The sequence below is a fragment of the Tasmannia lanceolata genome, unplaced genomic scaffold (genome assembly GCF_043159265.1).
Source record: "Tasmannia lanceolata isolate RefF3 unplaced genomic scaffold, GAP_Taslan_0.1 ptg000002l, whole genome shotgun sequence".
Classification (NCBI taxonomy): Eukaryota; Viridiplantae; Streptophyta; class Magnoliopsida; order Canellales; family Winteraceae; genus Tasmannia; species Tasmannia lanceolata.
In genome coordinates this window covers 29,446,394-29,474,093 of record NW_027518679.1, presented here as the reverse complement: position 1 = coordinate 29,474,093, position 27,700 = coordinate 29,446,394, and the positions used below count along the sequence as shown (strand labels likewise).

The 27,700-nt window shown below is 38.6% G+C and overlaps 1 protein-coding gene across 1 annotated transcript in view; it reads left to right on the top strand.

The window, feature by feature from the left end:
* Positions 1-3,829: 3,829 nt before the first annotated feature.
* LOC143857884 (Cation efflux family protein) overlaps positions 3,830-27,700 on the top strand; it is a 48,492-nt gene continuing 24,621 nt past the window's right edge. Inside the window, exons 1-7 of the mRNA XM_077368442.1 lie at positions 3,830-4,226; positions 6,609-6,678; positions 9,009-9,106; positions 9,311-9,465; positions 13,064-13,179; positions 17,013-17,109; positions 19,198-19,282. Coding sequence (XP_077224557.1) covers positions 3,903-4,226; positions 6,609-6,678; positions 9,009-9,106; positions 9,311-9,465; positions 13,064-13,179; positions 17,013-17,109; positions 19,198-19,282 — 945 coding nt within the window. The 5' untranslated portion in view covers positions 3,830-3,902. The remainder of the gene's footprint in view (positions 4,227-6,608; positions 6,679-9,008; positions 9,107-9,310; positions 9,466-13,063; positions 13,180-17,012; positions 17,110-19,197; positions 19,283-27,700) is intronic.

Genomic DNA, 27,700 nt, shown 5'->3' with positions numbered 1-27,700 from the left:
GTACCCGAGTGCGAACTGGTAATTGTTTTGCAGTAGGAGCAGGAAGAGCTTTAAGTGGAGGGGTTGATGGGGTTGGAAGTAAGCCGGGATTATATGTGGGTTTTGGCCAAGCAGACTTTAATGATTTCCATAATTCCTCATACTTTTGTTCATAAATCCTGTTGGAAATTTTCAAAATGTTTTGGGTTGAGTTAAAATATTTGAAGTGTTTTTATCAAAAGAAAAAGAAAGAATTAAAACAGAGTTTCTTGAAAAAAAATATATTCCGTATGATATAAAATTCTAGGATCTAGATGGTTTGCAATTTCCCTTGAAAGCGATGAAAATTTCTTATCTTGGAATTCAACAACTGACCACAAATCCACCCATACTTGTTGACCCCACCTCGGTGGGATGATCCTAGCAGTTGAATCCTTCATGCCTCGTTGGGGTTCCGCTAAATCTCGGATCTTTGCATGAGTTGGTTGCCTCATGATCATGGGTCTCATTCAAGGGATTTGCTAGGGTCCGTTGTTTGTCTCCATTCACGAGGTGGTTGGTCTGACATTCGACGGACCAGCCGCGAAATGCCTTTTGTGATGGACCCTAGCAATTCCTCTCATCCAAACATTCATGTCATCATTAGCATTGAATCCTGACCGTCGGTCTCTTTTCTAATCAAAGGGCTAAGATGGTGTTATTGGGTTATATAGTCAATCAAACCAAATAAACAGTCCAAATCACAGTAGCTAATCTTAAGTGGGTGGGCCCGATCACAAGGGTTCTATCCCAATATCCAATTAGAACGGCTCTCACAATAAAAAAAATTCTAAGGAGAAGCCAAATAATTAACTACTTACTATGCACAATGATCAATCAAAAGGTGGCTACCTTTCTATACTTACTCAAGAAAGAATGGATAGTTTTAAGGGGGGCTTGATTTTAAATGATGCACATGGTGTCACTTTTGACTCTTACAAGTGGGACAAAAGTTAGATATCCTTATTCCATCTTTCCTGTTAAATTCTCCTTGGAGAAAATATATAGAATAAAACTCCTAATTTGAGGGCGAGCCATTGTATATATATAAAAAAAATACATACACCTATATACAAATACAGTATAAAGTGTCGTCCATCTACACATCAGAGAGTTATATAGGATCATTCTATAAATTAGCCTCTAAAAATACAATGAGACCCACATTCAGAGATTTACACCATTCAGTTGGATCTTTATTTAGAGATCCAAACCGTTCATTTGTTTGGCCGCAATGTAAATAGGTTGTGTCCCAAAAATCATCTCCATAGGATGACCCTAACCCTTGAGTTGTTACAGATGAAACTATACATAAATCTCATTTTAGGGTAATTTAAAGGATCATCCTAAACACCGACTAAATGGTTTGAATCGTTGAATAATGTGGGGCCCACTTTTTTTTTTTTTTTTTAAATACACACCCCTACGTTTAGGTCTGCAAATGAACCGAGTTGGATCACGAACATGTTTGGGTTCAGCTCATTAAAAGCTCAGCTCGGGCTCATTCATTTACTAGACAAGTTGAACCCGAGCCCAAAAATTAGGCTCGTCAAATAAACGAGCCGAACTCGAGCTTTGTATAGACAATCTCGTGAACCTTTTAGGCTCGGTTCGTAAAGCCGAGTGTGGACCCGATCCCGAGGAAGGTGGCGAGGATACGAGATCCACGTCAATCATTTGAGATCTCCACATGTGAATGAGAGCTCTACCAAGGAACTCTCGAAAGAGTGCCCTCACAGCATGAGTGGCGATGTAAAATAAGATACATTTTGATTCGGGGACTAGCCTGGAACCGAGACATACCTGAAACAAAGAAGAGTCGCTATCGAAGGAAGTAGGCCCTGGATCTCATACTATACCTTGTCGCGACAGATAACTAGAGATACAAAAGTCCGTGCCTGATGACGAATGGGGAAGGTGTTAGGCGCCCTCAGCGACCCCAATTCGTCCGGGTGTAAACACCCGGTCTCTTATACCATTTATATATTATCTTTAAAGAATTTTGGGCGAAAATCATGTGAAATGTGAACAGATATCCCCTAGAAAATGTCTACCTAAACATGCATGACTCGGGGATGAAAATAATAAGCACACACAAAACATAAATGAAAGAAGTGTCACCTAAACATAGTTAGGTTACGAGTGTCATAACTAATTGGTGTATAAGTTTTGATGGATAAACATATGCATGCTACAATTAAAGGTATAAGGTATGTACATGAAAGTAAGAAAACACAACAAAACACACAACACAACTCGACTCCACACACGACTCGACACGACAAACCCTAGACTCTAATGTGATACTTGATTCGGACCATGATGGTCATTTCGGCTGCTCTACGTATCCCGGCCTTAGGAAGAATCAGAGTCAACATAGTTCGGTGGCTTATTCTAAACTACGATGCCTAATCATCTAAGACCGTTATCCTAGACTCGACTCGACTATTTTTTTAAGTTTCTCGTGGGATTGCTTAAGTTCAAGTTAATTATAATTTTTAGGACTCTCTATATGCCATAACTAATGCAAGTTTTTAGCCTTAAACTAATATAGGTGAGCCCTACATTGGGAGATGAGAGAAGAATGAGACAAGACGTCGTTTTCTCTGATCTCTCACCCTTCTTTACTCCAGGAAGAAGATAGGAGATCATTCCATGTTTCCAGGTTTTATAAATCTTAGGATGGGGGAGAGATTTCTAAAACCTTGATCTCTTACTTAAAATCCAAGATTCTAAAGAGAAGCGAAATTGACCGTCTCATTTTCTCTCGTCTCCCATCCAAGATTTTGAGGAAATCCAAGATTCTAAAATCTGCCTATCCAAACGGCCTGTAAGGTTTTGCTAAGAAAAAGCTAAAACATTGATTTTTTAGTCTTCATGCATGTCATGTCTGCTCGTGATGGGACCAAGACCATGTCGGTTGCCTCCTGATGTTCTACAAGATCAACGGTCTTGTGAGCATGCTCCTATATGCCCTTTTCAGACCCAAAAATAGCCTTGTACACTTGTGATAAAAGTGACTTTATACCTGGCTTTTACTTGGGACATCTTTCTCTAGGACCTGTTTGGTTTGAAGAAAAGGCCTTTCCACCCTAGAAAGAGTTTCCTTTTTCCTTAGCACTTTCTCTTATAGTCCCTTTTCTCATTTGGTACAACAAATCTGAAAAGAGAAGCTTTTTCCTAGAAAATATTCCTCATATGTTATTTGAAAAAGAAAAAAGTGGACATCAAGAATGGCCAATGAAGCACACATCTATCATTCCTCTTGATAAACTGCAAAAAATGATGTTCAGTCTAGCCTTTAGCCCAACAAATCGATGGCTCTGATCACTTCACACATAGCTCCCCCCCCTTTCTTCCATCAGCCTGCCACCCCCTTCTAGTGTAAAATACTAGTCATAAATGCACTGAAGTGGGGTACCCCGGGAAGAAAAGGAGACTATATCACTTCCCTTTTTATTATAAATTTTTGAAGCCACTGATGTTTGCACTACCATGTTTCGATAACTGCACTTACTCAGCTTGTCTTTTATTATTTAAACAGCTGTCAAAGGTTATTAACATTCCCAAGAAGCTCTCAGAAGCCAATTAAAAAAAGGAAAAGACAAGCTGGGTTTATGCATTTATTAAAACATGGTAGCGCCGATATCAGTAGCCCTTTTGAATTAAACATTTATTTCAATTTTTTGCTATTCAGCTTAAGGGGAGAATCGGATAGGAATCAGATTCCGATTCCTGATTCGGGCAAATCAAACGTAGGCAGCCTTAAAGGGCATTTTCGTCATTTAAGTATCAGCAACGAAGTCTGATTTTTCCCCTCTAAACAGAGTCACACAGACAACTGTGTCTCTCAAATAAAAAACCCTCATTGAAAAACCTCCAAAATGGGTTTCAGATTCTCAAATCTCCGCCCCCTTTACAAATCCTACATTTCCAAATCGCCTTCCTCTAACAGAAATTCCATCACCTTCCTTCTTCTCCCTATCGATTCTCATCGAGAATCCTTGATTTCTCCAGACCTAAATCACTCCAAAATCACCAGTAGGTCTCATGTAGGCCATTCTCATCACGGAGGAAAGGAAAGCGAGAAAGTTTTTTGGCTAGGGCTTGCCTCGGACATTGCTCTCGCTTCTGGGAAAACTATTACCGGTTATTTGTCCGGTAGCACCGCGATGATAGCCGATGCTGCTCATTCCATGTCTGACGTTGTAAGTAGAAACCCTAGATTCATGATCATAAGTTTTTTTTTTTTTTTTGCAATGGCAATGAATTGGGTTAATAAAGAATAGAGTGTTTGGTAGAAACCCTCTATTCATGATCATAGTTTTTTTTTTTTTTTTTTTTGGGAATGGCAATGAATTGGATTAATAAAGAATAGAGTGTTAGTAGAAACCCTTGATTCATTATCATAGCTTTTTTTATTTTCTTTGAATGGCAAATAATTGGATTAATAAAGAATATAGAGAATAGAGTGTTAGGTACCTAACCAATACGCTAAAAGCTCGAGAGCTGATGGAACACGTTAGGCTAGGCACTTTAAATCTGTCACATACCTGGCTGGGTCCCACATTGTCCCATACTTAGGCAGGCCCCCCTCTCAGGACTGTAGCATTCCACCATGCTTCCGCATCCGCCATCCTCGATGGGCCACTGTGCGACGGCTTTCACTCTGGCCTTTTTTTTTCTTTCTAGGTAGCCCTTTCTGCGGCGGCTCACTATGTGGCAACTTCACTTTGGCGGCTTTCACTCTGGCTGTTTACGAGGGAGCCCTCTCTACAGGTCGCCCCTTCCGTGACCCAAAGACGGGACGTGGTGGCTGCTCTGATACCAAATGTTAGGTACCTAACCAATGCGCCAAAAGCTCCAGAGCTGATGGAACATGTTAGGGTAGGCACTTTAAACCTATCCCATCCCAAGCTAGGTCCCACACAGTCCCATACCTAGGGAGGCCCCCACTTAGGGCCGTAACACAGGGAGACCCCCTCCCTAGCTAATCTATCAGACTCTCCATTCGCTGATCTTTTTACATGATTAAAAGAGATGGAGGAACCAGCCAATCTGTCCAAAATCTCATCGATCCAATGAGCAAATTGCTAAGGATGGGAGGGACTACCCTCCAATAGTCCAACCATCTTATAACATTAAGGGAGTCACATTCCACTATAAGCTGATTCAAAATTCTAGTCTCGACCATCCTAATTCCATGGAGGACTGTTCTTATCTCTGACTCATTGGAGTCTGCAAACCTGATAGGACCGAAAAAGCCCAGCTCGATGCCTCTGCATGATCATAGTTTTCTTGCTTGTAAAAACTTGTTCACACACACATATGTATAAAGAGAGTAACAGAGCGGCCACAATTAGTGTTCCAAACCGACTTGATACCCCAAATAGCAAACCAACTTAGCCTACCCTCATCATACCCAATACTGGTTTACCACTGTACCCCGTACTTCTTTCCGTGCCGCGTACCGGATCGAACTACGTTCCAGGTAACGTTATTCAAGACATAAAATAACATTCATTGCATTCTACACTAAGGCAACTTATTTGCCTCCATCAAAGTTGTGATTCGAAGGTGCTACTTCATTTTTAGTCACCGTATTTTCTGAACTGAATTGTAATATTATTTTGATCATCAAGACCCACTTTTATGGTTACATACATTGGTAGATTACTTAAGTAGTAAAATGTGTATCTATTTGTTAAATTTGGTAGATTTAATTATTTCTTATATTTTAAAAAATATTTTCCATTTTAATTTTTTTTCTTTTCTTTAAATAATTTTCAAATTTGTAGCATCTTTTCTAGTATGGTCGGAACACTGAAATGCCCCAATCTAGGAGAAAAATGAAATGGTGACCGGAATTGAATTGATTAATACGGCTCTCATGTATGCTTTTTATTGATTGTTTAGTGAATGTCTAAATTTATATATTTCAATTTATAATAAATCATTTTTTTTTGAAAATAAACATGTACACTAATTCAAAAAAAGAAGAAATAAAAGAAGGGCGATGATAAATTCGCACCCCCTTTAGGATAATTCGCACCCTTTTAACGTTAAAAAGCGTTGAAGTCTGCCGCATACCCTCCTTTAAAAAGGGTATGCCGCATACCCTCCTTTTTAATGTTAAAGGGGTGCGAATTTATCATTGCCCTAAAAGAAATATGTACATCTTTGAATGTAAAAGCTATGACCAGAAACACTGCAAGGCATGGATACAATTGATATGTACATTCTCAGATCAAGAATCTTATGTATGGTTTATGTAGTATGTATTACTGATTTGTACAAATATTTCAAAGATCAATGATCAACCACCCAGAGCAGGTCTCATAAGTAATGTATAGTCGTAAGTCACTACACATTTGAATTACGGTGTATTAGACGATGAGTTGACAGTTGTAACACCGACATTAATAGTTAAAATTATGTATAAAATATTATCTTTTGGTAGCTTACATTTTGTTGCATAAGGTACTGTAGTTCTAATCATCGTTAGAAATCAATATAAAATCGGTACGTCTTTTGAATATCATGAAACCTGAATTCTTTATTTCTATTGTGTTTTTTGTTTTGTTTTGCAGGTTCTTAGTGGCGTTGCTTTGTGGTCATTTAGAGTTGGACGAGCTCCTAAGGACAAAGAACACCCATATGGTCGCTCTGATTTGTACCTAGACACTACTCCATAATATCTTTAAGGAATGCATGACTAGCCAGTTTTTATAACTGATATCATTGGTGATTATCTGAAAACATAATCTATTTTTGTTCAAGGCAAAGGCTTTTTCGTGCTTTGACTCTAAAGAAAAGATGCCTCAAAACCCTTTTGATTTCTTAAAAACGAATGGTTTTAATTGGATTGCTTAACCATTTTATAGCACTATCTTTAAAAACTCAAATGGCGAATACAGAGACATTAGATCAGAGAAGGCAATTTTTGTAAAGGGAAATGTGACCCACTGTAAATCTGTAAGATGTTTTCCCAAGGACCATGCAATATAATCTTAGAAAATCTTTGAGGTACAATATAATTAGGGGATACATTGAGGTACAATATAATCTTAGAGAATCTTCGAGGCAACCCTTCCAATGGAAATCAAACAGCTACACTTTGGATGGATAGTTTTTTTTTTTGTGTTTAAAAACGCGGATGCGGCACGGAACGCGCCCAAGAAAATCCTTGTCAACTTGGCGCGATGCAGTCGAGTACTCGGTTGACGCGGTCATACTCGGGAGAGTCAAAGGAGTTTTTATTGACTTTGTACGAAAAAACGCGGAATGCGGCCAAGGCAAAACGTGGAACGCGGCTAAATCAAAAGGGAGTCGACTCGGGGAGTCCACGATGATGTGGGGGAGTTTTGAAACTATGGGTTTTAGAACATCAAAATTTGATGTGTAGGCATTGCAGTTGATAAAATTGAAACTATAGGCTCTCAATCGTGCTCTTAATATTCTTCTGAGCTATGGAGAAGTTCAACCAGATAATATAAATGGAACCTTTAATGATGCTTCCGTTCCTTTTTTTGGGATGTCCTTGCATCCATAGTTTCAATTTTTGGGTATCAAATATTTCTTGGATAACTCAAAATCTAAGACTCGTTGCCAATATGCAATATGTCTCGCTGATATGCCGATAAAACATTAAAGGTCACAACAAATAAAAAGTACTAGATGATAACAAAACTAGCAATATGTGTTGCAAGAAAAAGTACTTTATGACCTTATGATGTAAGAATAAGATCAATTAGGAACTTAATACCATTTTCTCCCTAAAGAAACTATTTCCAAGAAAAATAAAGATAAAAATGAAGAAAAAACAATAGATTTAGCAGACACATGCATAAATCTAGTCAAATAACATATCATGAGCATCAATCTACACGTATGATCTTATCTAATCATTTCAGACCAAATTAGTTGACAAACAAAGGGTGATGATATTTTCACTCTCCCGGCAGTATGCATTCGCCCCCCTTTTAACGTGATTTGACGTCAAAAACGCGTTAAAGTTGCCCCCTGTTCACATTATAAGTGGGGCGAATGCGTACTGCAGAGGGGGTGAAAATTTCATCCCCCAAAACAAAATATAAAAGTATTTGCAAAATTGAAAATCACCCAAATTGAATTGTTTGCTTCGATTTGTCAATTGGATGATTGTCTGGGTCCCCCCCCCCCCCCAATGGTATTAAAAAAGAATCCTCAACGTACCTCTAAATCCCTTCCCCTACCTTTGAAACACAAGAAGAATGGGAGAAAATAAGGTAACATTTAACGTATCGGATTGTATTGTACAATACAGACACTGTCGTGTCTGACAGGCACAACAGTGTCAGACGAAACCCCTTATATAAGAAAGATAAATGGATCTAAGTGGTAAACCCCCTGTGTATTGTGCCTGAAGTAGTAGGAAATCCGAGACTTCCATTTTGTTACGTCTTGTTATGGGACAATGTCAGTCCATGCTTAGATCCCAATTGCTACTATCATCAGATTTATTACTAGTATGATTTTTAGGAAGAGAAAATAGTCACTATGCTCATTATTCTATGATATGTTGATGAGTAGTGGTAATTTTTAAGTGATTCTTTGTTAAGTTTATCTTGGTTTAATAATTGTGGAATCTTTTTTTGGACACTTAGTTTAACCTATATTATATATAACTTCCATCATCCATTTGACCAATTTGACTTGAGACTTGCCTATGGTCAACTTGGCTAAGTTTTTAGATCAAACAGCTCAAACTAACTTTTAGAAATTGTTGAAACAGTAGGCAATTTTTGAGTAGCTATTCATAAGTACATTTAATAATTGCCATTAAAAAAAGTACATTTAATAATTCCTCATGCCTATGTGAATATTAATTTGCAATCTATAGGAAGTTTATATGTAACAATTTCTTATGCATTTATATCATGAATAACTTACTTTTGCGTATTCTGATGTTGCATTAGTGTTAAATTTTCGCCTCTTTTTTTTTTTTCCAGGACATGGTAAATTTGAGAGTCTAGGAGCGCTTGGAATTTCTTGTATGCTTGTGGCAACATCGGGTGGTATTGCATGTCATGCTGTGGATATTTTGCAGGTACTTATATTTCCTTTTCTCTCCTCACCGTAAGCATTTCCAATGTTGAAATCAGGTCTCGATATTACTACAGGAGTTGATGCTAATCAAGTGAGCCTATTTTAGATTTTAAAAGAAAAATTTCTGTCCTCAATGTCTCTAGACTTCAAACTCACTTCCATTTTGAATAACGAACCTTAGGATTTACGTTCTTTTTGCTTTCAGGAACTGTTGATATCAACTCCAGATATAACTAATCATTCGTTGTCACATGCGCATGTGAATAACAATGTTCATGGTGGACATCATCATGGAATTGACATAAAGCACCCTATCCTTGCATTGAATATGACAATCATATCAATTTGTGTCAAAGAAGGGTATGGCCTAAGTCTTTGTTCGTTTATTGAGTTTTGCATGTATGGACAAGTGTTTATGTTACAATATCAGTTTCTGTGGTTTACTGCTTCACAAGCATGGTTTTAAATTTCAAATTTCGGCCGAAATTTAAGATTTAGACCGAAATTTCTCGAAACCGAAATTTCAAAGCTTGTTCACAAGGGTGTCATCAGCCTTGACCCATAGACTAACTGGATCCAAAACTTGCCTTGTAACTGGGCTGGACTCAAATTTGGGCTGGACTCTGCAAAAGTTGTGATTGGGTCCGGCCCATTGGCACCCATACTGCTTGAAAGTGAGAAGCACAGCTGCAGCTTTTCTCATCCGTTTCATAGAATTGATATATCCTCATCAGTAGGCAGCCTTGTAAGTCAGAAAATGTGAAAGTTGCATTTAATGACCATTTGGGTCTATTCGTGGTCCATTTAATTTGCTTTTAGTTTTCTCAAAGGTAGATAAATTGTTTTTGCTGGGCATCTGAGGATGACAATAGTCAGACTATTATCATTAGCTGCAACTGTTATTGAATTTTGTTGAGAGATTGGATCTTTTTATTGTTTTTATGTTACTCTTTTATGCTATTCATATGTAGTTTGGTTGGGGCCCATCACAATGGGTGGAATACTTGTAATTTCTTTAATTTTTTTGAGCTAGTATATAAAGGAATGTTACGGGAGTTGCGGGGTTAGACTTCACACCCCATGAAGTCCCATTTTCCTCTATTCTTTCTTCTCCTTTATTGCTTCTCCCTTCTCTTCCCTAATCACGACGACTTCTGTGGCCTTATCCAAGGGATATCTTCTTTTATTTTATTTTAACATGGTATCAGAGCCAAGATCTTACAAGTGCCTTGGTCTGGTCTTTGTGTTTTTTTCTTCAGAAAAGCTATATTTATTCTTCCTTCCTATCTTCCTTTTCTTAGTCTGTTTTGGTAAGGAAACCCTTAGGCCCTGTTTGGATTGCAGGAATTTTCTGGAAAAGTTCGGAGAGAAAAAATATTTCTGAAAAGTTCCTATTTCTTTACACACGAAAACAGATTACTTGAACCAATCCTATTCAATTTTTACATAGAGGGACCTTCAATTTATGATTTTATCTCTCTACTCAACTCAACTCAACGAAGCCTTTGTCCCAAACTAGTTGGGGTCTGCTAAATGAATCCTTTAGAAAAATTTCATGAAGAAGGACGCCCCGACGAATTTTCTATAGGATTCATTTCATAGAAGAGTGGCAAAGTTTACGGCCGGCTACCAACCTGACGCCAACCCTCCTCCTTTATCCTGGCTTGGGACAGGCTGTGAAAAACACAGGCGGAGTTGATTTTATCTCTCTAAATTAACCATAATCATATCATTTCCCTCTAAACTGTGGGAAGGAAAATTTTTCTGCCAGAGATGTTTTTCTTGCAATCAAACATGGCCTTAGGCTCCGTTTAGTTATGAGCCTTGGTTCGGAAACCCATGGAAATGATGTGGCAAGAAGAAAAAGAAAAGTAAATGAAAAGAAAGGAGAAAAAACCGTTCTGTTGCAAGAAAAGGAAGGAAAGAAACTGAGCGGAGGGCGAGGGGCGGAGGTTTACGCCCATTTTCCACTCACAGAAGATAGAAAAGGGTTGGAAGCCACATCGGAGGATTCTGAAAACGGACCAAATACACGCTTCCATGAAAATGGCTACTGAACACATGTTCTTTGACAAAAAAGGCCCTCTTTTCACGACCTTTTCTGTGAAAAGTGCCGCAGCCAAACACTTAAGGGGTTTCCCCCTTCTTTGTGCCCAGTGTTGGCATGCTCTAGATTGTACTCTTGAAGGTATTACTCTTTTGATGGTAAATGAAGGAGGAAGTTCCACAAAAAGGATATGGAGATTCTACACATAACAAGATCATGTTACCTCATGTCATGTGCACTGCTGTGTTGCCATCGGTTGGATTGGTAAGATTCCTGCCCTAGTTTGTGACTTTGTGCTTGTCTATTTTTCGTGCGGATTGGGCTCTTGTGCTGCCTCATGTGGACTGTAGAGTTGTTTTGTCTTTTGTGTGGGCTTCCTTGGACTGTGGTGCAGTCTTGGTCATGGTTTTAAATTTTGGCTGAAACCAAAATATTCCGGCCCAAATTTCGGATTTCCACCAAAGACCAAAATGAAATTCGCATGGAATCATTTTTTACGGGATTTCGCTGAAATTTCGGGGAAATTCCAAAATTTCGGGGAAATTCCAAAATTTCCTTTTTACAAGATTTCCACCGAATTTTTCCAAATTTCCAATTCCACCAAAATTTCTGAAATCATGGGTTGGATCACCTCTTGACAAGTGTTTGACTACTTGGCATTGTACCTTTACAATTGGAAATTCTAGTTACTTGGAGGAGCAGGAAGCATGATGTAGTGGCATGCTCTTGTGCAGAGGCCGAGGATCGTGCGATGGTTCACATTGCAGGTGAGTTGATGTGGTTGATGAATTGTACGGAAGAGATGAGATTTGTGGTTACAAGCCAATGACGATGTTCTGTGATAACTAGACAGCCATATTGCTAGTAATCTAGTATTCTATGAGAGAAGTAGAGAACTAAGTACATTGATGAAGATTACCACTTTGTTCGTGAAAAAGTTACTAGTGAAGTGATAGCAACTGGCAGATAAATTTTTGAAGGTGCTTTGTCGTAGTTGGTTTGGTTTGGTTTGGTTTGGTTTGGTTGTTCCAAGCTAGGATGGATGATAATTATGCCTACTAGGAAAGTGATATCTAACCCGGCGTGAAGTCTAAATATCAACTGGCAGATATATTTTCGAAAGTGCTTTGTCGTAGTTGGTTTGGTTTGGTTGTTCCAAGCTAGGACGGATGATAATTATGCCTCATCTTGAGGAGGAGTGTTCAGAGATGGTGTAGGTTTATGTATATTTTTTATATTACTTTTATGTTATTCATATGTAGTTAAGATGAAGCCTATCATAGTGGGTCGCATGCTTATAATTTCTTTAATTTCCTTTTAAGAGAGTATATAAAGAACTTTATGGGAGTCGTGGGGTTAGACTTCTCACACCACAAACTCTCTTTTCCTCTCTGTTCTCTTTCTCCTCCTCTACTTGTTTCCCTTCCCCTCAATGTCCAAGGCTTGGGCGGTCTCAGTGATATTTTCTTTTCTTTACTTAAACAAGTATGTACAGAAGAAAAAGAATGCTTGGGTGTAGGAGCATTTTGAAAAAGAATGCTTAGGTGTAGGAGCATTTTGACTGATAAGCCCTACCATGATTATTGTCTTACAATCAATCATAAGTTATGAATCATTAGCTTGAAGCCTTGAACTATTTTTTGTCACTTTGGTGTGGTCTCTTATTTCTAAAACTACACAAGTGCCATTTCTTCATTGAATGTTTGCTTTGCAACTACAGTTCTTTATTTCTAATATCTTCATAGTTAGTATTTTGGTGTAAATGTAGTATTTTTATTCAATAATAATGAAGTTAATTTACCATTAAAAAATAATAATGAAGTTAATTTACCATTAAAAAATAATAATGAAGTTAATTTCTTTCATTTCTTCTGTCCTTATGTATCAATATTAAGTAATTTTTCTCGATAGGCTTTTTCGGATTACGAAAAGAGCTGGAGAAAGAGTAGAGAGTGGACTAATGAAAGCAAATGCTTGGCATCATCGTGCGGATGCTGTATCGTCTGTAGTTGCTCTTATTGGGATTGGTAAGAACCTTTTTCTGTATCACCGCAGTCATTTTTTCCCTACGGGTGTTTAATTACATTTTGAGCTGATATGTTTTTTTTTTTAATTTTCTTTTTGTGGTGTTAATCCCACATTGAGCAATGTCATGAGAAGGGGACATTATTGATCTGTCCAATCATGCATTTGGAGGGTTTTCGATCGCCATTCATAGGCATGGCTACACTAGCACTCAGTGGGTTTGTAAAGCTAGAATGATCATTTTGAAGTAGTTTTTGGTTTCCTCATCATTTGACGAAGCTACAGTGCTACTGTTTAATTTCTCAACCAGCACATGTAGTTCAAATATAGTTACTTTTTTTTTTGAGTGGTAGTAGCTACTGGTTTATTAATTTTCTCATTTCAACTATCATAGTTACTGGAAACTGGAAGTGGGTACCAGTGCTGGTTGAGGTATGAAAGGCTCTGACTCTGAGTTTCACATGCAACACCAAGATAGTAGAGTTTTAGATCTCAGGACAGAGAAGATCTTGATCGAAAACTTGATCATACAGCCTCTATGGATCAAAACCATATAAAAAAAATCTGATTTTGAAAGTCCTAAAGTAAAAAGTTCAATAATCCCACACGAATTTTACACATATTTCTAAGAATGTAGACTTCTCAGCTCCTTTCTAGCTTGGGTAACGTTTGGACTAGTCTCCCAGTGTAAAAAAAACTAACTAGAAATGCAAATCTGCCGATAATCTTTCGTAGCATGGTAACTCGTCGAAGAAGAAAACTAACTCCTAAATTTGTTCCTTTGAATAAATCCACCTAGAAACTTCTAAAGCATATAGAAAAATATTCATAATTCATGAAAGTTAAAAACAATAATAGCTCCATAACCAATCGAACCATCATGGGTCGTCTGCTGATATCTCATTTAAAATTCTTCATAATTTTAGTCACTTGGATGTTGACCTGTATTTTGACGCTCAAAATGACAATCTTGCAAACTCTACAAAAAAGTTGTCATAAATCTTGAAAGCTTCTTCGAGAAAAGTTCTTAGAAAACATGGAGGACTCCTGCATTCTGAGTGAATAAGTTTCAGAAGCAGGGTTTTCTAGTTGTAACATGGAGACATCGATGATGCTCACACAAATTGTGTAATACAGGCATTAGAATTGATAAATATGGGACTTCTGACCATTTATTGTTAGTATCATCTTTATGTTTGAATTATTAGAGATTAATGACTTTTTAAGGAAAGAGCAGACGATAAAATATGATATTGATTTAATATTTAGATTAGAAGTGCATAGTTTCACATTCTCAAAAAAGAAGAATAAGTGCATAGTTTCACACAAATGGATGGCAATATGAGCTCTCTGACTTGATTACTAGTCAGGCAATATTTGAACATTTAGATAATGTAGAAGTGACTTGAATTGATACTTATTTCATGGAATGAAAGATTCATCTAAAACTTCGAGGCCCCAAGTTTCTTTCAGCAGATTGTGCAAGTATGATTTGAAAGTATGAACTGTAGAGGACAATATAAGCCTGTTTGCTATTTAAGAATTTCATACGCAATCTATGTAACAGATGACTTCATGTTTGTTAATAAATAATTTCTGTTGTTAAAATGAAAAGCATTTATGAAAATTCCATATCTTAGATTTCTCTTTCTATGTTGTATTGACAGCAATTGTATTCTGTCTTTCTTTTATAATTCAAAGAATGCAACAATGTTGCAACTGAGGTTCTAAAAGTCATGACTTGGACTTGGACTTGCATGAGTTGGAGTTGGAAAACCATGACTTGTCAACTTGGTTTTTTGTCTTTCTTTTTGATTAAATGGGTTGAACTCTGAATGATAGACATTAAGGAAAAGGTAAAAATAAAATGTTAAAAGAGAATTGGGGGAGATGGAAATGAACTGTTGTTTTTTTTGTTCTCAAAATGCTCTCTTGGCCAAATATCAATTGAATACCTAGATTAGTAATCTACATAAATAAACAAACTGGAACACAAAGAACCCTCTCTCTCTCTCTCTCTCTCTCTCTCTCTCTCTCTTCAAAGCCTCAAGTTCCAGCTCAACTATACTAACCTCTAAATTTTATTATCAATACAATTTTACAAGTGATATCAAAATTGGCAAGTAGTGCTTGTACCTCTAACTTATGCATTCTCAAAAGTTTTTTTTTTTGAATGGTAAGGATAATTATAATGAAACCAAAAGGATCAAGACGATCCCCACAAATACAAAAGGATGATACAAAAGAAAAAGGAGAATCAAACGAATGAGAAAAGAAGAAAAGTTGGGGGGAATAAAATAAAATAAATTCAATGCTCTCCCTAAAAACACCATCTCTGGACAATTTATCCACTTCCTCATTTGCCGACCTCTTTACATGGTTGAAAGAAATAGCTGCCATCCCTATCCTATCCTGAATGTCATGAAAGGATGATGAGAATCTCCACGGAGCTGCCTTTGATCTTCTTAACCATCTAATGATGTTAAGAGAGTCACCTTCGACGATCACTTTATTTAGGTCTACATTTTGGAGCAGTGTATTTCCAAGATGTACGGCGCGTACTTCTGCCTTGTTTGAGTCTACTACTTCGATAGGACCTCTAAAAGCCCATAGTACACCTCCATTTTTATCCCTCAATAGACCCCTGATACCTGAAAGACCCGGATTACCAACTCTAGAGCCGTTAAAATTCAATTTTAAAATTCCTTGCGTAGGCGCCGACCACCTCTGAGCTACTTTGGAATTATCTGAAGATCCGATGCATATTTCTTTCCAACCATGCCAAAGATCATAAGCCGATACAAATCTGAAGCATTCTAATGGTTTAACCCAAGATATAGTTAAAGCAAGCACCTATTAAATAGAAATTGTGTTCCCTTTGAGTATCCCTTAAAGGTCCTTGCATTGCATTCTTTCCAAAGCACCCATATCGTGGCTAAAAAGCAACTTGCCCGAGTATCTTGCCTTTTTTCTTCCATATAACCCAGATCGTGATGCATTCTCAAAAGTTAATGCATATTATTTTTGTAGACTTATGTACCAACCGACTTGATTTTGGATAAAGATGGAACCTCTAAGGGAAATCTTAAATTTCAGTTTTGATTTCTGTCATCACGGAAGCTGAAACGTTGTGGTTTCGGTTGAAAATTTCTGTGGAAATCCTGTAAAATCACATAAATGCATGAAAACATTTGAAAATATTAGAATTTTAAGATGAAACTTCACGAAATGCAAGAATAAATACAAATACATGCTTAGAAACCATCACATAGGCAAGACAACAATCCATAATGGTTTAACAACATAAAACATTTAGTGACTTGCGCTGTCATGCATGTCTTATTATTGAGCACATGCCACATTTCACTTGCAATTCATATAAATATTTATACATATTACATACACCACATTTCACGTGCAATTCATATAAATATAATTATGTAACACATACTGATGTGGTATACCACTATACACATGGTTTTCGTTTCAGTAAGAGTTTTGGTTTCGATAGCCGTTTCAGTGGGGATAGAAACGGAAACATTTCAATCATTTCATGTCGGTTTTGGTGGAAATTTAAAACCATGCCTCTAAGTTTACTAATGATATGAGATGTTGGTTAATCATTCAAAAGGTTTTCTAAACTGTTCCTTTGCTTGCGATGGTACTCATTCTAATGGAATATTAATTGATGGTGCTACTATACGCATTCATATAACCAGATAAATACTGACAGTTAAAGTGTTATTTGGCTCTTGTTTATCTGGAAATTTTTATGGCAAATCATCAGAACACAAAGGACATGGAAAATATTGTGTATTTTTTATCATTTCTGTAGGAGGTGCTATTCTTGGAGTGCGTTTTCTAGATCCCCTTGCAGGACTTTTAGTCTCAGGGATGATCCTAAAAGCTGGTGTTGAAACTGGGTATCAGAGGTAATTTATGTTTTGTTTTCTGCATTTGCTAATCTTAGAGTTTGTTGTGGTTTTCTTGTTCCTAAACTGTCACAATTTAAGATAATTTAAAATTAAAAGGGCAGATTTCCGTAATGGTGTTTTTCAAAAAAAAAGAAAAAAGAAGAAGATTTCCTTACATGTTGAGTGTACCTCCATATGTTTGCGCTTTGCACATTTTTCTGTACTTTCATTTCATGCATGTGTACACATGAGTGTATTTTGTCTTCTCCGTTACTATTACTCAGTCTGAGGTTAGATCAGGTCATAATGAACCTGATGCAGGACAATACCTAACCAAGGGAATATCCTACACTCCTAATGGGATAGAGGCTTTAGGAACTATCTAGGGTTGAATTAACACGTGATTATTCTACGGGCAGCAGCAATAATGAGAATTCTATTGCAATTAATAATTAGAAAACTAGCAATTAACAAGAATTAACTTTATGCAAACCAATCAAAAGATAAAGATTCGTAGGATGATTTGTTAATAGCAATAGTAGTCCTAAACTAGGTTTTACGCATGCAACCGAATAAAAGAACTAAAAGCTAATGCAAATACTGATGAATTAGATGTAAACAGGCATGAAAATAGTAATAATCAATGAAGAACATCAGAAAAATATCAACAGCAGTAAGGGTTCAAAACAGTCCAGATTTAGGCTAAAAGGGTATTTCGGTAATTTTACAGATCTGAAATTTTGGGGTTATACTGCTGTCCTTATTATAGTTATGGTCTAGAAAAGTAAAAGGAAATAAATCAGGGAGGGGTTTTGATGGTAGGTTTAGGCTAGGAATCTCAAAAAGTAGTTTTAGGGCTTGAAAAGGGTGAAAATCTCAACTAGGCTCAAAAGGGGTTTAGGTTAAGATATCTTGAGTGTTTTAGCTGAGGTTTAATCACAAAATCAATCCCTCAAAATCTCAGAAAATCTCAGATTGAGATCTTGAAGAACAAACACGATATATGAATTTTGGTTTTTTTTTCAACTTTAGGGTCCAAAACACAAAGAAACTGAAAAAGATTGATGTACTAATCTTGTTGTGCAGATTTGATAGAGAAAGAGAGTAGAGAAGAAGAAGAGAGAAGATGAGAAGGATGGTTCCAAACCACTAGGAAGAAGAGAGAAGAAGAAAACCCAAATTTCTGGCTTCAAGGAAAACGTCAATTCTATTCAATATTCAAAAAGTCCCTTACATTGCTTTCATAAGAAAAGAAACACTAGAAGATAACTTAAGGCCTAAGCAACTAATCTCAGCAATTCATCTAATCAAAAGCAAACTAAATAATGGCAAAAACTTACCTAGAATAGTAATCCCGTCATAGAGCTATACCACTTCCTAAAAACACCCATAACTTGCTCAAATCACATCCAAATCATGTGATCTTGGGCTCATTAGATAGGTAATTAAAAAACCTGTCTAATAATACAAAAAATGCGCCAAATAGATGAGATTTGATGCCCTAAAAAGTAGGCTACAAATAAAAAGGAAAATATGGACTTTTACTTTGATTTTCCCAATTTTTGGTGCAACCAAACCGATGCCTAGGAATCCTTTCCCTGCTTTTCTAACACTCCGTTTCATCCCTTCCATAAATTCGTCCTACATCTATCAGAGCTACAATATCTAGTTTTCATCTCTTTTGGTCCGTGCATCAAATGGACATGTTAAGAGTAAGCATAGTTGGTGGTTTTATCCAAATTCATGTTCTTGGTTCCTATGAATTCAAATACGCAAACTTGAGGACTTTGTATTTCTACAGATCTTCCTTGGTTATATCCAAATATTATTTAAATGCATTTTTGACTTTATGAATGATGTAGCGGCCAGTATCCTATTCTTTTAAAGCATAATCTTAGGTCATAAGGTACGTCATTAGTGTAATGCATTATTATGTTTTTTTGTAAATAAAAATCAATCATTAACATTATTTGATTGCTGTTATTATGCTTTTAAAACATTATTACATTATTCAACAAGTTGTGTGATGGTTGGATCATTTTCTTTTTCCATTCATATGACTTTATAAGTATCCATCGTTTGACAATTTTCTGATTTATATTTTAGTGTCATGGAACTGGTGGATGCCGCTGTTGCTGTAGAACTTCTAGCTTCCATTAAACAAACAATACTCCAAGTTGACGGCGTCAAAGTAAGCTTTAAATCTTTATCCGTGGCTTGATAGCTGTCCAATTTGTACATATGAGCTGCTATTTTATATTCTGTATTTCATTTATATCTTGAAAGCAGTTTAATCAGTGTTTAAAACTCGAACTCGGACATGAATTCCCCCAAGGTAAACCCGAGTCAACTCGGGCAAGTTGACTTTGGGATCTTCCTTTCTCTGATTGACTTTTTTAATGCATTATAGAGTTATTTGATCCATCTCTTTTCTGAATCTTTTATTTCAGCGCTAGTCAATCTGAGGCCATGGTTTTCATCATACAAAACACTTGCATGCATTCGAACTTTGCAAAGATGACGATATAAAGAAATACTTTGCTACTTTGTTGACTTAGGGAGCTGACGTTCGTGTTTTGATGGTTATGTACTCGTGAAGTTATATTTACTCTTTGCAGTTATACTACTGTTATCTACATGGTGGAGGAGAGAGAGATTAACGAGTGAGAGAGATAGAAAGAGAGAGAGACATAGGTGTGAGAGGGAGAGAACCAAAAACGTGAGAGGGTTTGTGCGAATACATTCCATCGCACCCCTCTTGGGTTATTAATATAAATATATATTACATAATGACATTATTGCCCTTATGGCATCTAACACTCCCCCTCAAGCTGGAATGTATATATCATACATTCCAAGCTTGTTACAAGAATCCTTTAATTTTGCACACCCCAACGGTTTGGTAAACATATCTGCAAGCTGATTTGCAGATCGAGTGAACACTGTGCAAATTTCACCACTTTGAATTCGCTGACGAATGAAGTGACAATCTACTTCAATATGCTTGGTTCGCTCATGGAATACTGGATTCGCTGCGATATGAATTGCAGCCCTATTATCACAATACAACTGTGCTGAAGATGTCGATGTGAACCCAATTTCTGATAAGAAGGAGCGAAGCTAGATTAGCTCCCCACTTGTATAGGACATAGCCCTATACTCAGCCTCTGCACTTGACTTGGAAACGGCGTCTTGCTTTTTACTTCTCCATGACACCAAATTACCTCCTACAAATGTGCAATATCCAGTAGTAGATCTTCTGTCTGCAGGAGATCCTGCCCAAGGTTGCCAGAGTGAGAATCGACAGTGGGAATCGAAGGCTCCCAGGGAAGAATCCTGCTCAAGGTTGCCAGAGCGGGAATCGAAAGTGGGAATCGAAAGCGGGAATCGAAGGCCCCAGGGAAGAATCCTGCTTCCTTGATCCTGCCCAATCTGCATCACTGTATCCTTCTACCTTTCCATGTCCATACTTTCTAAAGCACAAGCCTTTACCTGGAGTACCCTTCAAATATTTGATAATTTGAATAACAACCGCCCAGTGAGAAGTACGTGGAGAACTCATAAAGCGACTAACCATACCCACTGCAAATGATATGTCTGGCCGGGTGACAGTCAAATAAATTAGTTTACCAACCAATCTTCTGTAACGACCAGGATCATTCATCAACTCCCCCTGATCAGGAAGAAGTTTTACATTTGGATCCATAGGAGTAGCTGCAGGTTTCACCCCCATTGACCCAATCTCCTCTAAAATACCTAACACATATTTTCGCTGTGATAAAGAGAGACCATGAAGTGAGCGTGCTACCTCAATACCAAGGAAATATCTGAGCTGACCCAAATCTTTAGTAGAAAATTCTCCTTGGAGAAAGGATTTCAAATTTTGTATGCCAGACCTGTCATCTCCTGTAATTACAATGTCATCAATATACACTATCAGAAAGATATATCCAGCTACGGACTTGTGACTGAACACAGAATGATCGACAGCACACTGCTTCAATCCAAAACGCAAAACCGCATTACTGAACCTTCCAAACCAAGCCCTCAGTGATTGCTTCAGACCATAAATTGCCTTCTGAAGACGGCATACTGAGGAGAACATCTCCCCCTGAGCAACATACCCAGGAGATTGCTTCATATAAACCTCCTCAGAAAGATCACCGTGGAGGAAGGCATTCTTCACATCGAGCTGATACAGAGGCCAGCCACGATTAACTGCTAGGGAGATCAGTACCCGTACGGAAGGAACTTTGGCGACGGGAGAAAATGTCTCCTGATAGTCAATGCCAAATGTCTGAGTATACCCTTTAGCAACAAGGCGAGCTTTGAGACGCTCTACCGACCCATCTGGAAGATACTTAATGGCAAAGTCCCAACGACACCCAACAGGGCGTGCTCCAGAAGGGAGAGAAACCAGCTGCCAAGTTTTATTCGACTGAAGTGCAGCCATTTCTTCGTCCATGGCAGCCCGCCAATCATGATGATTTAGAGCATCTGTAACTGACTTAGGCAAAGTAATTGAAGACATGCTAGAAATAAATGAACGTAAAGATGGTAAAAGATGCTCATAAGAAACAAATTGTGAAATGGGATGTGCAACAGTACGAGACCGAGTACGGTTAGCAATGGGTGAATCTGGAGTAGGAGAACAAATACCTGAAGGAGGACAGTCTGACTGCGGAGGAGGATTAGCTGGTTGAGAGGGTGCCTCATTTAGGGTTGCAACAGGGCCGGGTTTTTCAAAACCCTAGCCCAACCCTGGATCCCATTATCTCGGCCCTGACCCTGAGTCAGGGCCGAAAAACCTCAACCCATTAGCCGCCTTACAGGGTATTGTGCTGGCCCTGGCCCGCCCTGATTGGGCCAAGCCGGGCCGGCCCTAATTGACCCTAGTGCAAATACCTGTTAAGAGTGCCAAAAATAAAGCAACCACTTATCATATGGAACAAAATGATCAATAAACAGAGAAAGGGAACAAAATAAGACAATATGAATTCAACAACATGTAGGCAACAGAGACAATTAGTAATAATAATCTAAAGAAACATCAATCCAAGATAATAGAAAACATTAGCAAAAGAAACATGCAGAGATGGTTCAATTCTATAATAGAAAACTCAGGGTCGGCCCGGGTGAGGGTACCTGAGGCATTAACCCAAAACCCGCCCGACCTGAGTCAGGGTAAAAGAAAAATGAACCCTTACCCGCCCTCAGGGTTGGAAAATCCAGCCCTGACCCTGTTCGGGCTCAGGGCGGGGTGGGTCAGGGCTGACAGGGCCAAACTTGCACCCCTAGCCTCATTCATAGCTAGTGGCAGAGATGATGCTTCATTCGTAGGAAGAACAACCCGTCAAGATCGCCGAGTATAAGTTTGCACTGCAGACTCGATACTTTTCCCTGCAGGACTCGGGGAGGGGTCAACAACATTTGTAGGTATAGTTAGAGAAGGCAGAGTGTGCACAGGAGGACCCATCACGATAGGGATAGGTACACTGGGTACGTCAACTGACAAAGGAGGAGGAGAATCAACCGAATACGGCTGGTCCCCAAAAAATGTGACATCAGCAGAGACATGTCTTCTTAAGGTGTGGACTATAACACTTATATCCCTTTTGGGGACGAGAGTAACCCAGAAAGAGACACTTCTCTGCCCGAGGCTCCAACTTGTCAAGACCAGGAGACAAGTTGTGAACAAAGCACGTACAGCCAAAGACACGCGGCAGTAAGGGAAACAGATCTCTTAAAGGATACAAGACTGAAAAAGGTGTTTTCCCAGATAAAACAGATGAAGGAAGACGATTCCCTAGATAGCATGCTGTAAGAGCTGCATCTCCCCAATGAATCTTAGGAACTTTCATCTGAAACATAATGGTCCGAATCATATCAAGTAGATACCGAATTTTCCTTTCAGCGACACCATTTTGTTGCGACGTATATGCACAGGACGACTGATGAATGATACCACGTGATACAAGAAAATCATGAAATCCATTATTCACAGAGAAGTATTCTTTAGCATTATCAGTACGTAAACAATTAATGGAACAATTAAACTGGTTAGCCACTTCAAAATAAAAATTACGAAAGGCATTAAAGACTTTAGATCTATCTTTAAGTAAAAACAACCAAGTGGCACGAGAAAATCATCAACAAATATGATAAAATATTTAAACCCATTTAGTGAAGCAGTTCGAGAAGGACCCCAAACATCAGAATGTATAAGTTCAAAAGGACGAGACACTCGACAACTAACTTGAGAAGGGAAGGACACGCGATGGTTTTTTCCTAACTCACACGACTCGCAATGAAAAGATGGAACATAATCTGAAACAAAAGAGGTTTTCCTAAGCATGTCAGCAGGTGGGTGTCCTAAACGACAATGCCACTGATAGGCATCAACTGAAGTACGAAGTGCGACACCAGCTCCGGCTTGGTTAAGATAATAAAGGCCATCAATCTCACGGCCCAAGCCAATCCTCATCCCAGTCTTCATGTCATGAAAAACACAATAGGAAGAAAAAAAGGAAATCGAACAATTTAGTGACTTTGTTAATTGGCTAACAGATAACAAGTTAACGGGAAAAGAAGGGACATAAAGAACAGAAGACAATTGAAGACCCATTGAGGTGGAGACTATACCCATCCCAGATACAGGAGATGTAGTTTCATCTGCTAAAGTAACAGTACGAGGGCCCATAGAAGGAAATGATTGGAAGGAGGAGAGGATTGTAGGATTACCAGTCATATGATGTGATGCTCCTGAATCAATGAGCCATGATCCAGAAGAAGTACCAGAAAGAAAACATGAGGGGCTACCTTTATGTGCAAACGTGGCAGCTGGCTGCTTCCCTTTTTCTCGGAGATGCAACAAATCATCATATTCTGCACGAGGGATTACCATGGTGTCAGGAGTCACAGATGGAGCAGTGGAGAAAGGACTATTAGAAGCTGCAGCAGAAGCACTCGTAGGTCTGTAGGGTCGAAGCTCAGGATGTAAATCATAGCAATAATCAACAGTATGTCCCTCCATACGACAATGAGTACAATAACGGGACCTATGACCACGACCTCCTCTATCGCGGCCTCCCCCTGACTCACGACCACTGCCACTGCCACAGCCACAGCCACGGCCACGACCACGGGCATGCCCACATCGACCACCACCACGACCACGATTAGTCCCAGCATACGTCACATGAGCAGACTCATCCACCATTGGGTCACTAGGCTGAACTACTCTCATACGCCGAACTCTAGAAAATACATTTGCAAGGGTGGGAATGGAACCAGAGCTGACAATCTGCTGTCGGAGCTGAAGATTGTCAGGCCCCAATGAGTCCAGAAATCTAACCACACGTAACTCCTGACGTTTTTTAAGTACGACAGGATCTGTAGTAAATGGCATCAATAGATCAAGTTCTTGACAGAGGGCTAGATAGTCCATGTAGTGGCTGTCCACTGGCTTGTCGCCTCTCTGAAGGCTAAACCACTCGGAAAAACGATCACATATGCGCGTAAGATTATCCACCCCAGAATACATCGTAGCCGTTTGCTCCCAAATTTCTTTCGACGATTGAAGATACATCAGAGAAGTAGCAATTTTGGGTTCCATGCAACCCCAGAGAAAAGAGCGGATCATAGCATCATCCTCGCGCCACTGATCATATGTTGAATCACTAGTAGCCAGTGGTGCACGCTCTAAAAAACTGATTTTTCGACGGCCAAGTAAATAAGTGTAGACAGCCATCTTCCATGGGGGATAATTAGTCCCATCTAGCTTTATAGAATTCATCCGAAGGGGAGGTTCCACATGGGAATAACTAGACTGGCTACTGTATGATGAAGAACGAATCTCAACAACCTTGTTGTCTGCATGTGGCTGAGAAGATTGCTCCACAGATTCCATAATAAAGGCACTCAAACACCAATAAAACTACTATGAATCTTCCAACACCCTCAACACCGCAAAGAACTTCCAACAACACACAATAACACAACACCACAACAAGTACCCACCAGCCACAATAGAAAAAAAAAGATATGAAAATCTCCAACACATCAAGTCATCAACCAACAATAACACAATCACCAACAACCAACCACAACAATACCACCACCAACAAAGACCATCTACAACCGTCGATAGCAACCGATCACAATCCATGTAGCAAACCAACCATAAACAAATCACCAACATTGATATGCAACGACATCAACAATTGGTTCCGAAGCAAGTAAGAGAACGAATGAAACACACAACATATAATAAAAAAGGGAATCACTCATGAAGGGTCCGGAACCAAAAAACAACGAGAAACGGGAAGAGAAAAAGAAGTCTAGATCATAAAAAACGAAGAGAAAGAGGGCTGTTTGATGACTGATTTGGCTTAAGAATGGAATTTTTAAAAAAGTGTCTAGAAGAACATGGGCAAGGTAGGAGAGGATGGTTGTATGGAAGATTAGGGTTGGATGAGAACCAAAAAAGGAGAGAGTGGTGGTCGGCGGCTAGGGTTTCTGGCTAGGGTTTGTCAAGATGGGTGGGCGGTTGGATTGGGGTTGGGATATGTGAGGTTCGAATGGAGGTTTGGAGGGATAGGGGTTAGGGTTAGGGTTTAATCCAAAAACCCAAAAAGTTTCAAAAAAAAAGAAAGATGAAGAAGAAGCCTACCTTTCTTAACCTTGATGCTCTGATACCATGTTATCTACATGGTGGAGGAGAGAGAGATTAACGAGTGAGAGAGATAGAAAGAGAGAGAGACATAGGCGTAAGAGGGAGAGAACCAAAAACGTGAGAGGGTTTGTGCGAATTCATTCCATCGCACCCCTCTTGGGTTATTAATATAAATATATATTACATAATGACATTATTGCCCTTATGGCATTTAACAACTACTTAACCATACCAAAATCATTTCTCGTTTCCATTCTGTGGTAGAAGGGACATTGTGATCATTCAATTCGTCTCAAAGGACTATTCGAGTTAACCATTCGGGTCCAATTGCCTCTAGGAGTAACACATCCTTGTCCCATTTATTGTAACTTTAATGGTTGGAAAAGGCCTTTACTTGAGATTTGGTTTCTGAATTGAAGTTGCTATCAAGTGGTCCAAATGGTTTCCCATCTTCAATATGTAGCCAATAATTTTGGCTATTTCTTTGGTGGATCTGGTAAGGAAATATTGATATTTTATTGCTTATATTGAGTAATCTTTTAAGAAAAATCATGATGCAGAAAATCGGCCATAGATCAAATCTAGGGTCTGAAAACTTTTGGAAGAAAAATAGGGGGGAAAGTTTGGAGCCTCGAAACAGGATGTATTGTTGACATCAACAGAGCTCTCATCTCCAAAACTAGATGATCCCACCTCCAATATCAGATGTGGCTGAAATTTTAGGAGCCTTAACCTTTTCTTGTGCTGATGATTACTGTGATTTTTCCACAATTTCTTAGAATATTTTCGTGGGGTTTCAAGAGATCCCTACCTAGGATGATAGGTATTCAGCAAGTGGATTAAACACATTATAATTTCGAGGTTTTGTTTTAGGGTGATTCAACAAGTTGTTAGAACTGGAATTGGACTTCAAATCACAACCTTAAAATCAGGAATCTTCCCCATGGGTGCCGCTCCTGTTCTAGAACCATGATTATTCTGTGCTCCTTAGGAAGAAAAAGACTCCTATGGCACTCCCGAAGAGATGGAAACCGCTCCAATGGCGATCCCAACCCGCTTCTATTACTCCATCAGTCCCACCTTCACCGACTTCCTTGCATCAAACCCCTCCAACTCTTCAAAGTACTTCATTAGAGCAAGCCAAAGACGCCTTCAAAAGGCACATGAATAGAGGACATGAAAATGAAGATGGTTAGAAATTAATAGTTTTTGATGTACTTAAATTTTGAAATATATATATATATATATATATATATATATATATATATATATATATATATATATATATATATAGAGGAAACTGTTGGTGAGCTTAAGCTCACCAAACTTATGGTGAGCTAGCTTGCCCAATCACATGGGGTCCCACTTTGTTAGGATGATCCAAACCATTCATTTGAAAGTCCCTTACATAGATGGGGGGTGTACCAAAAATCAGCTCCATAGGATCATCCTAACCCCTCCATTTGTGGAGGACAAAAATGGACAAACACAAATCTGCCCCATAATTGTCCTCCACAAATGGAGGGGTTAGGATGATCCTATGGAGCTGATTTTTGGTACACCCCCTATCTATGATAAGGCCTTGCAAATGAATGGTTTGGATCACTCCCCAAAATGTGGGACCCATGTGATTGGGCAAGCTAGCTCACCAACAGTTTCCTCTCTCTCTCTCTCTCTCTCTCTCTCTCTCTATATATATATATATATATATATATATATATATATGAGAAAAGGGTTCCTGCGCTCGAGCACATATAGCTTATCTGCTCTCGAGTGCTGGAAACAGGGGGGCATTGGGGGTTAGGGGGGGGGGGATCCAAACCATTCATTTGGAAGGCCCCATCATGGATGAGGGGCCTACCAAGAATCAGCTCCATTGGATCACCATAGGGTGTCCATTTGTGGGGCTAAAAATGGACAGATATTGTTTGTCCA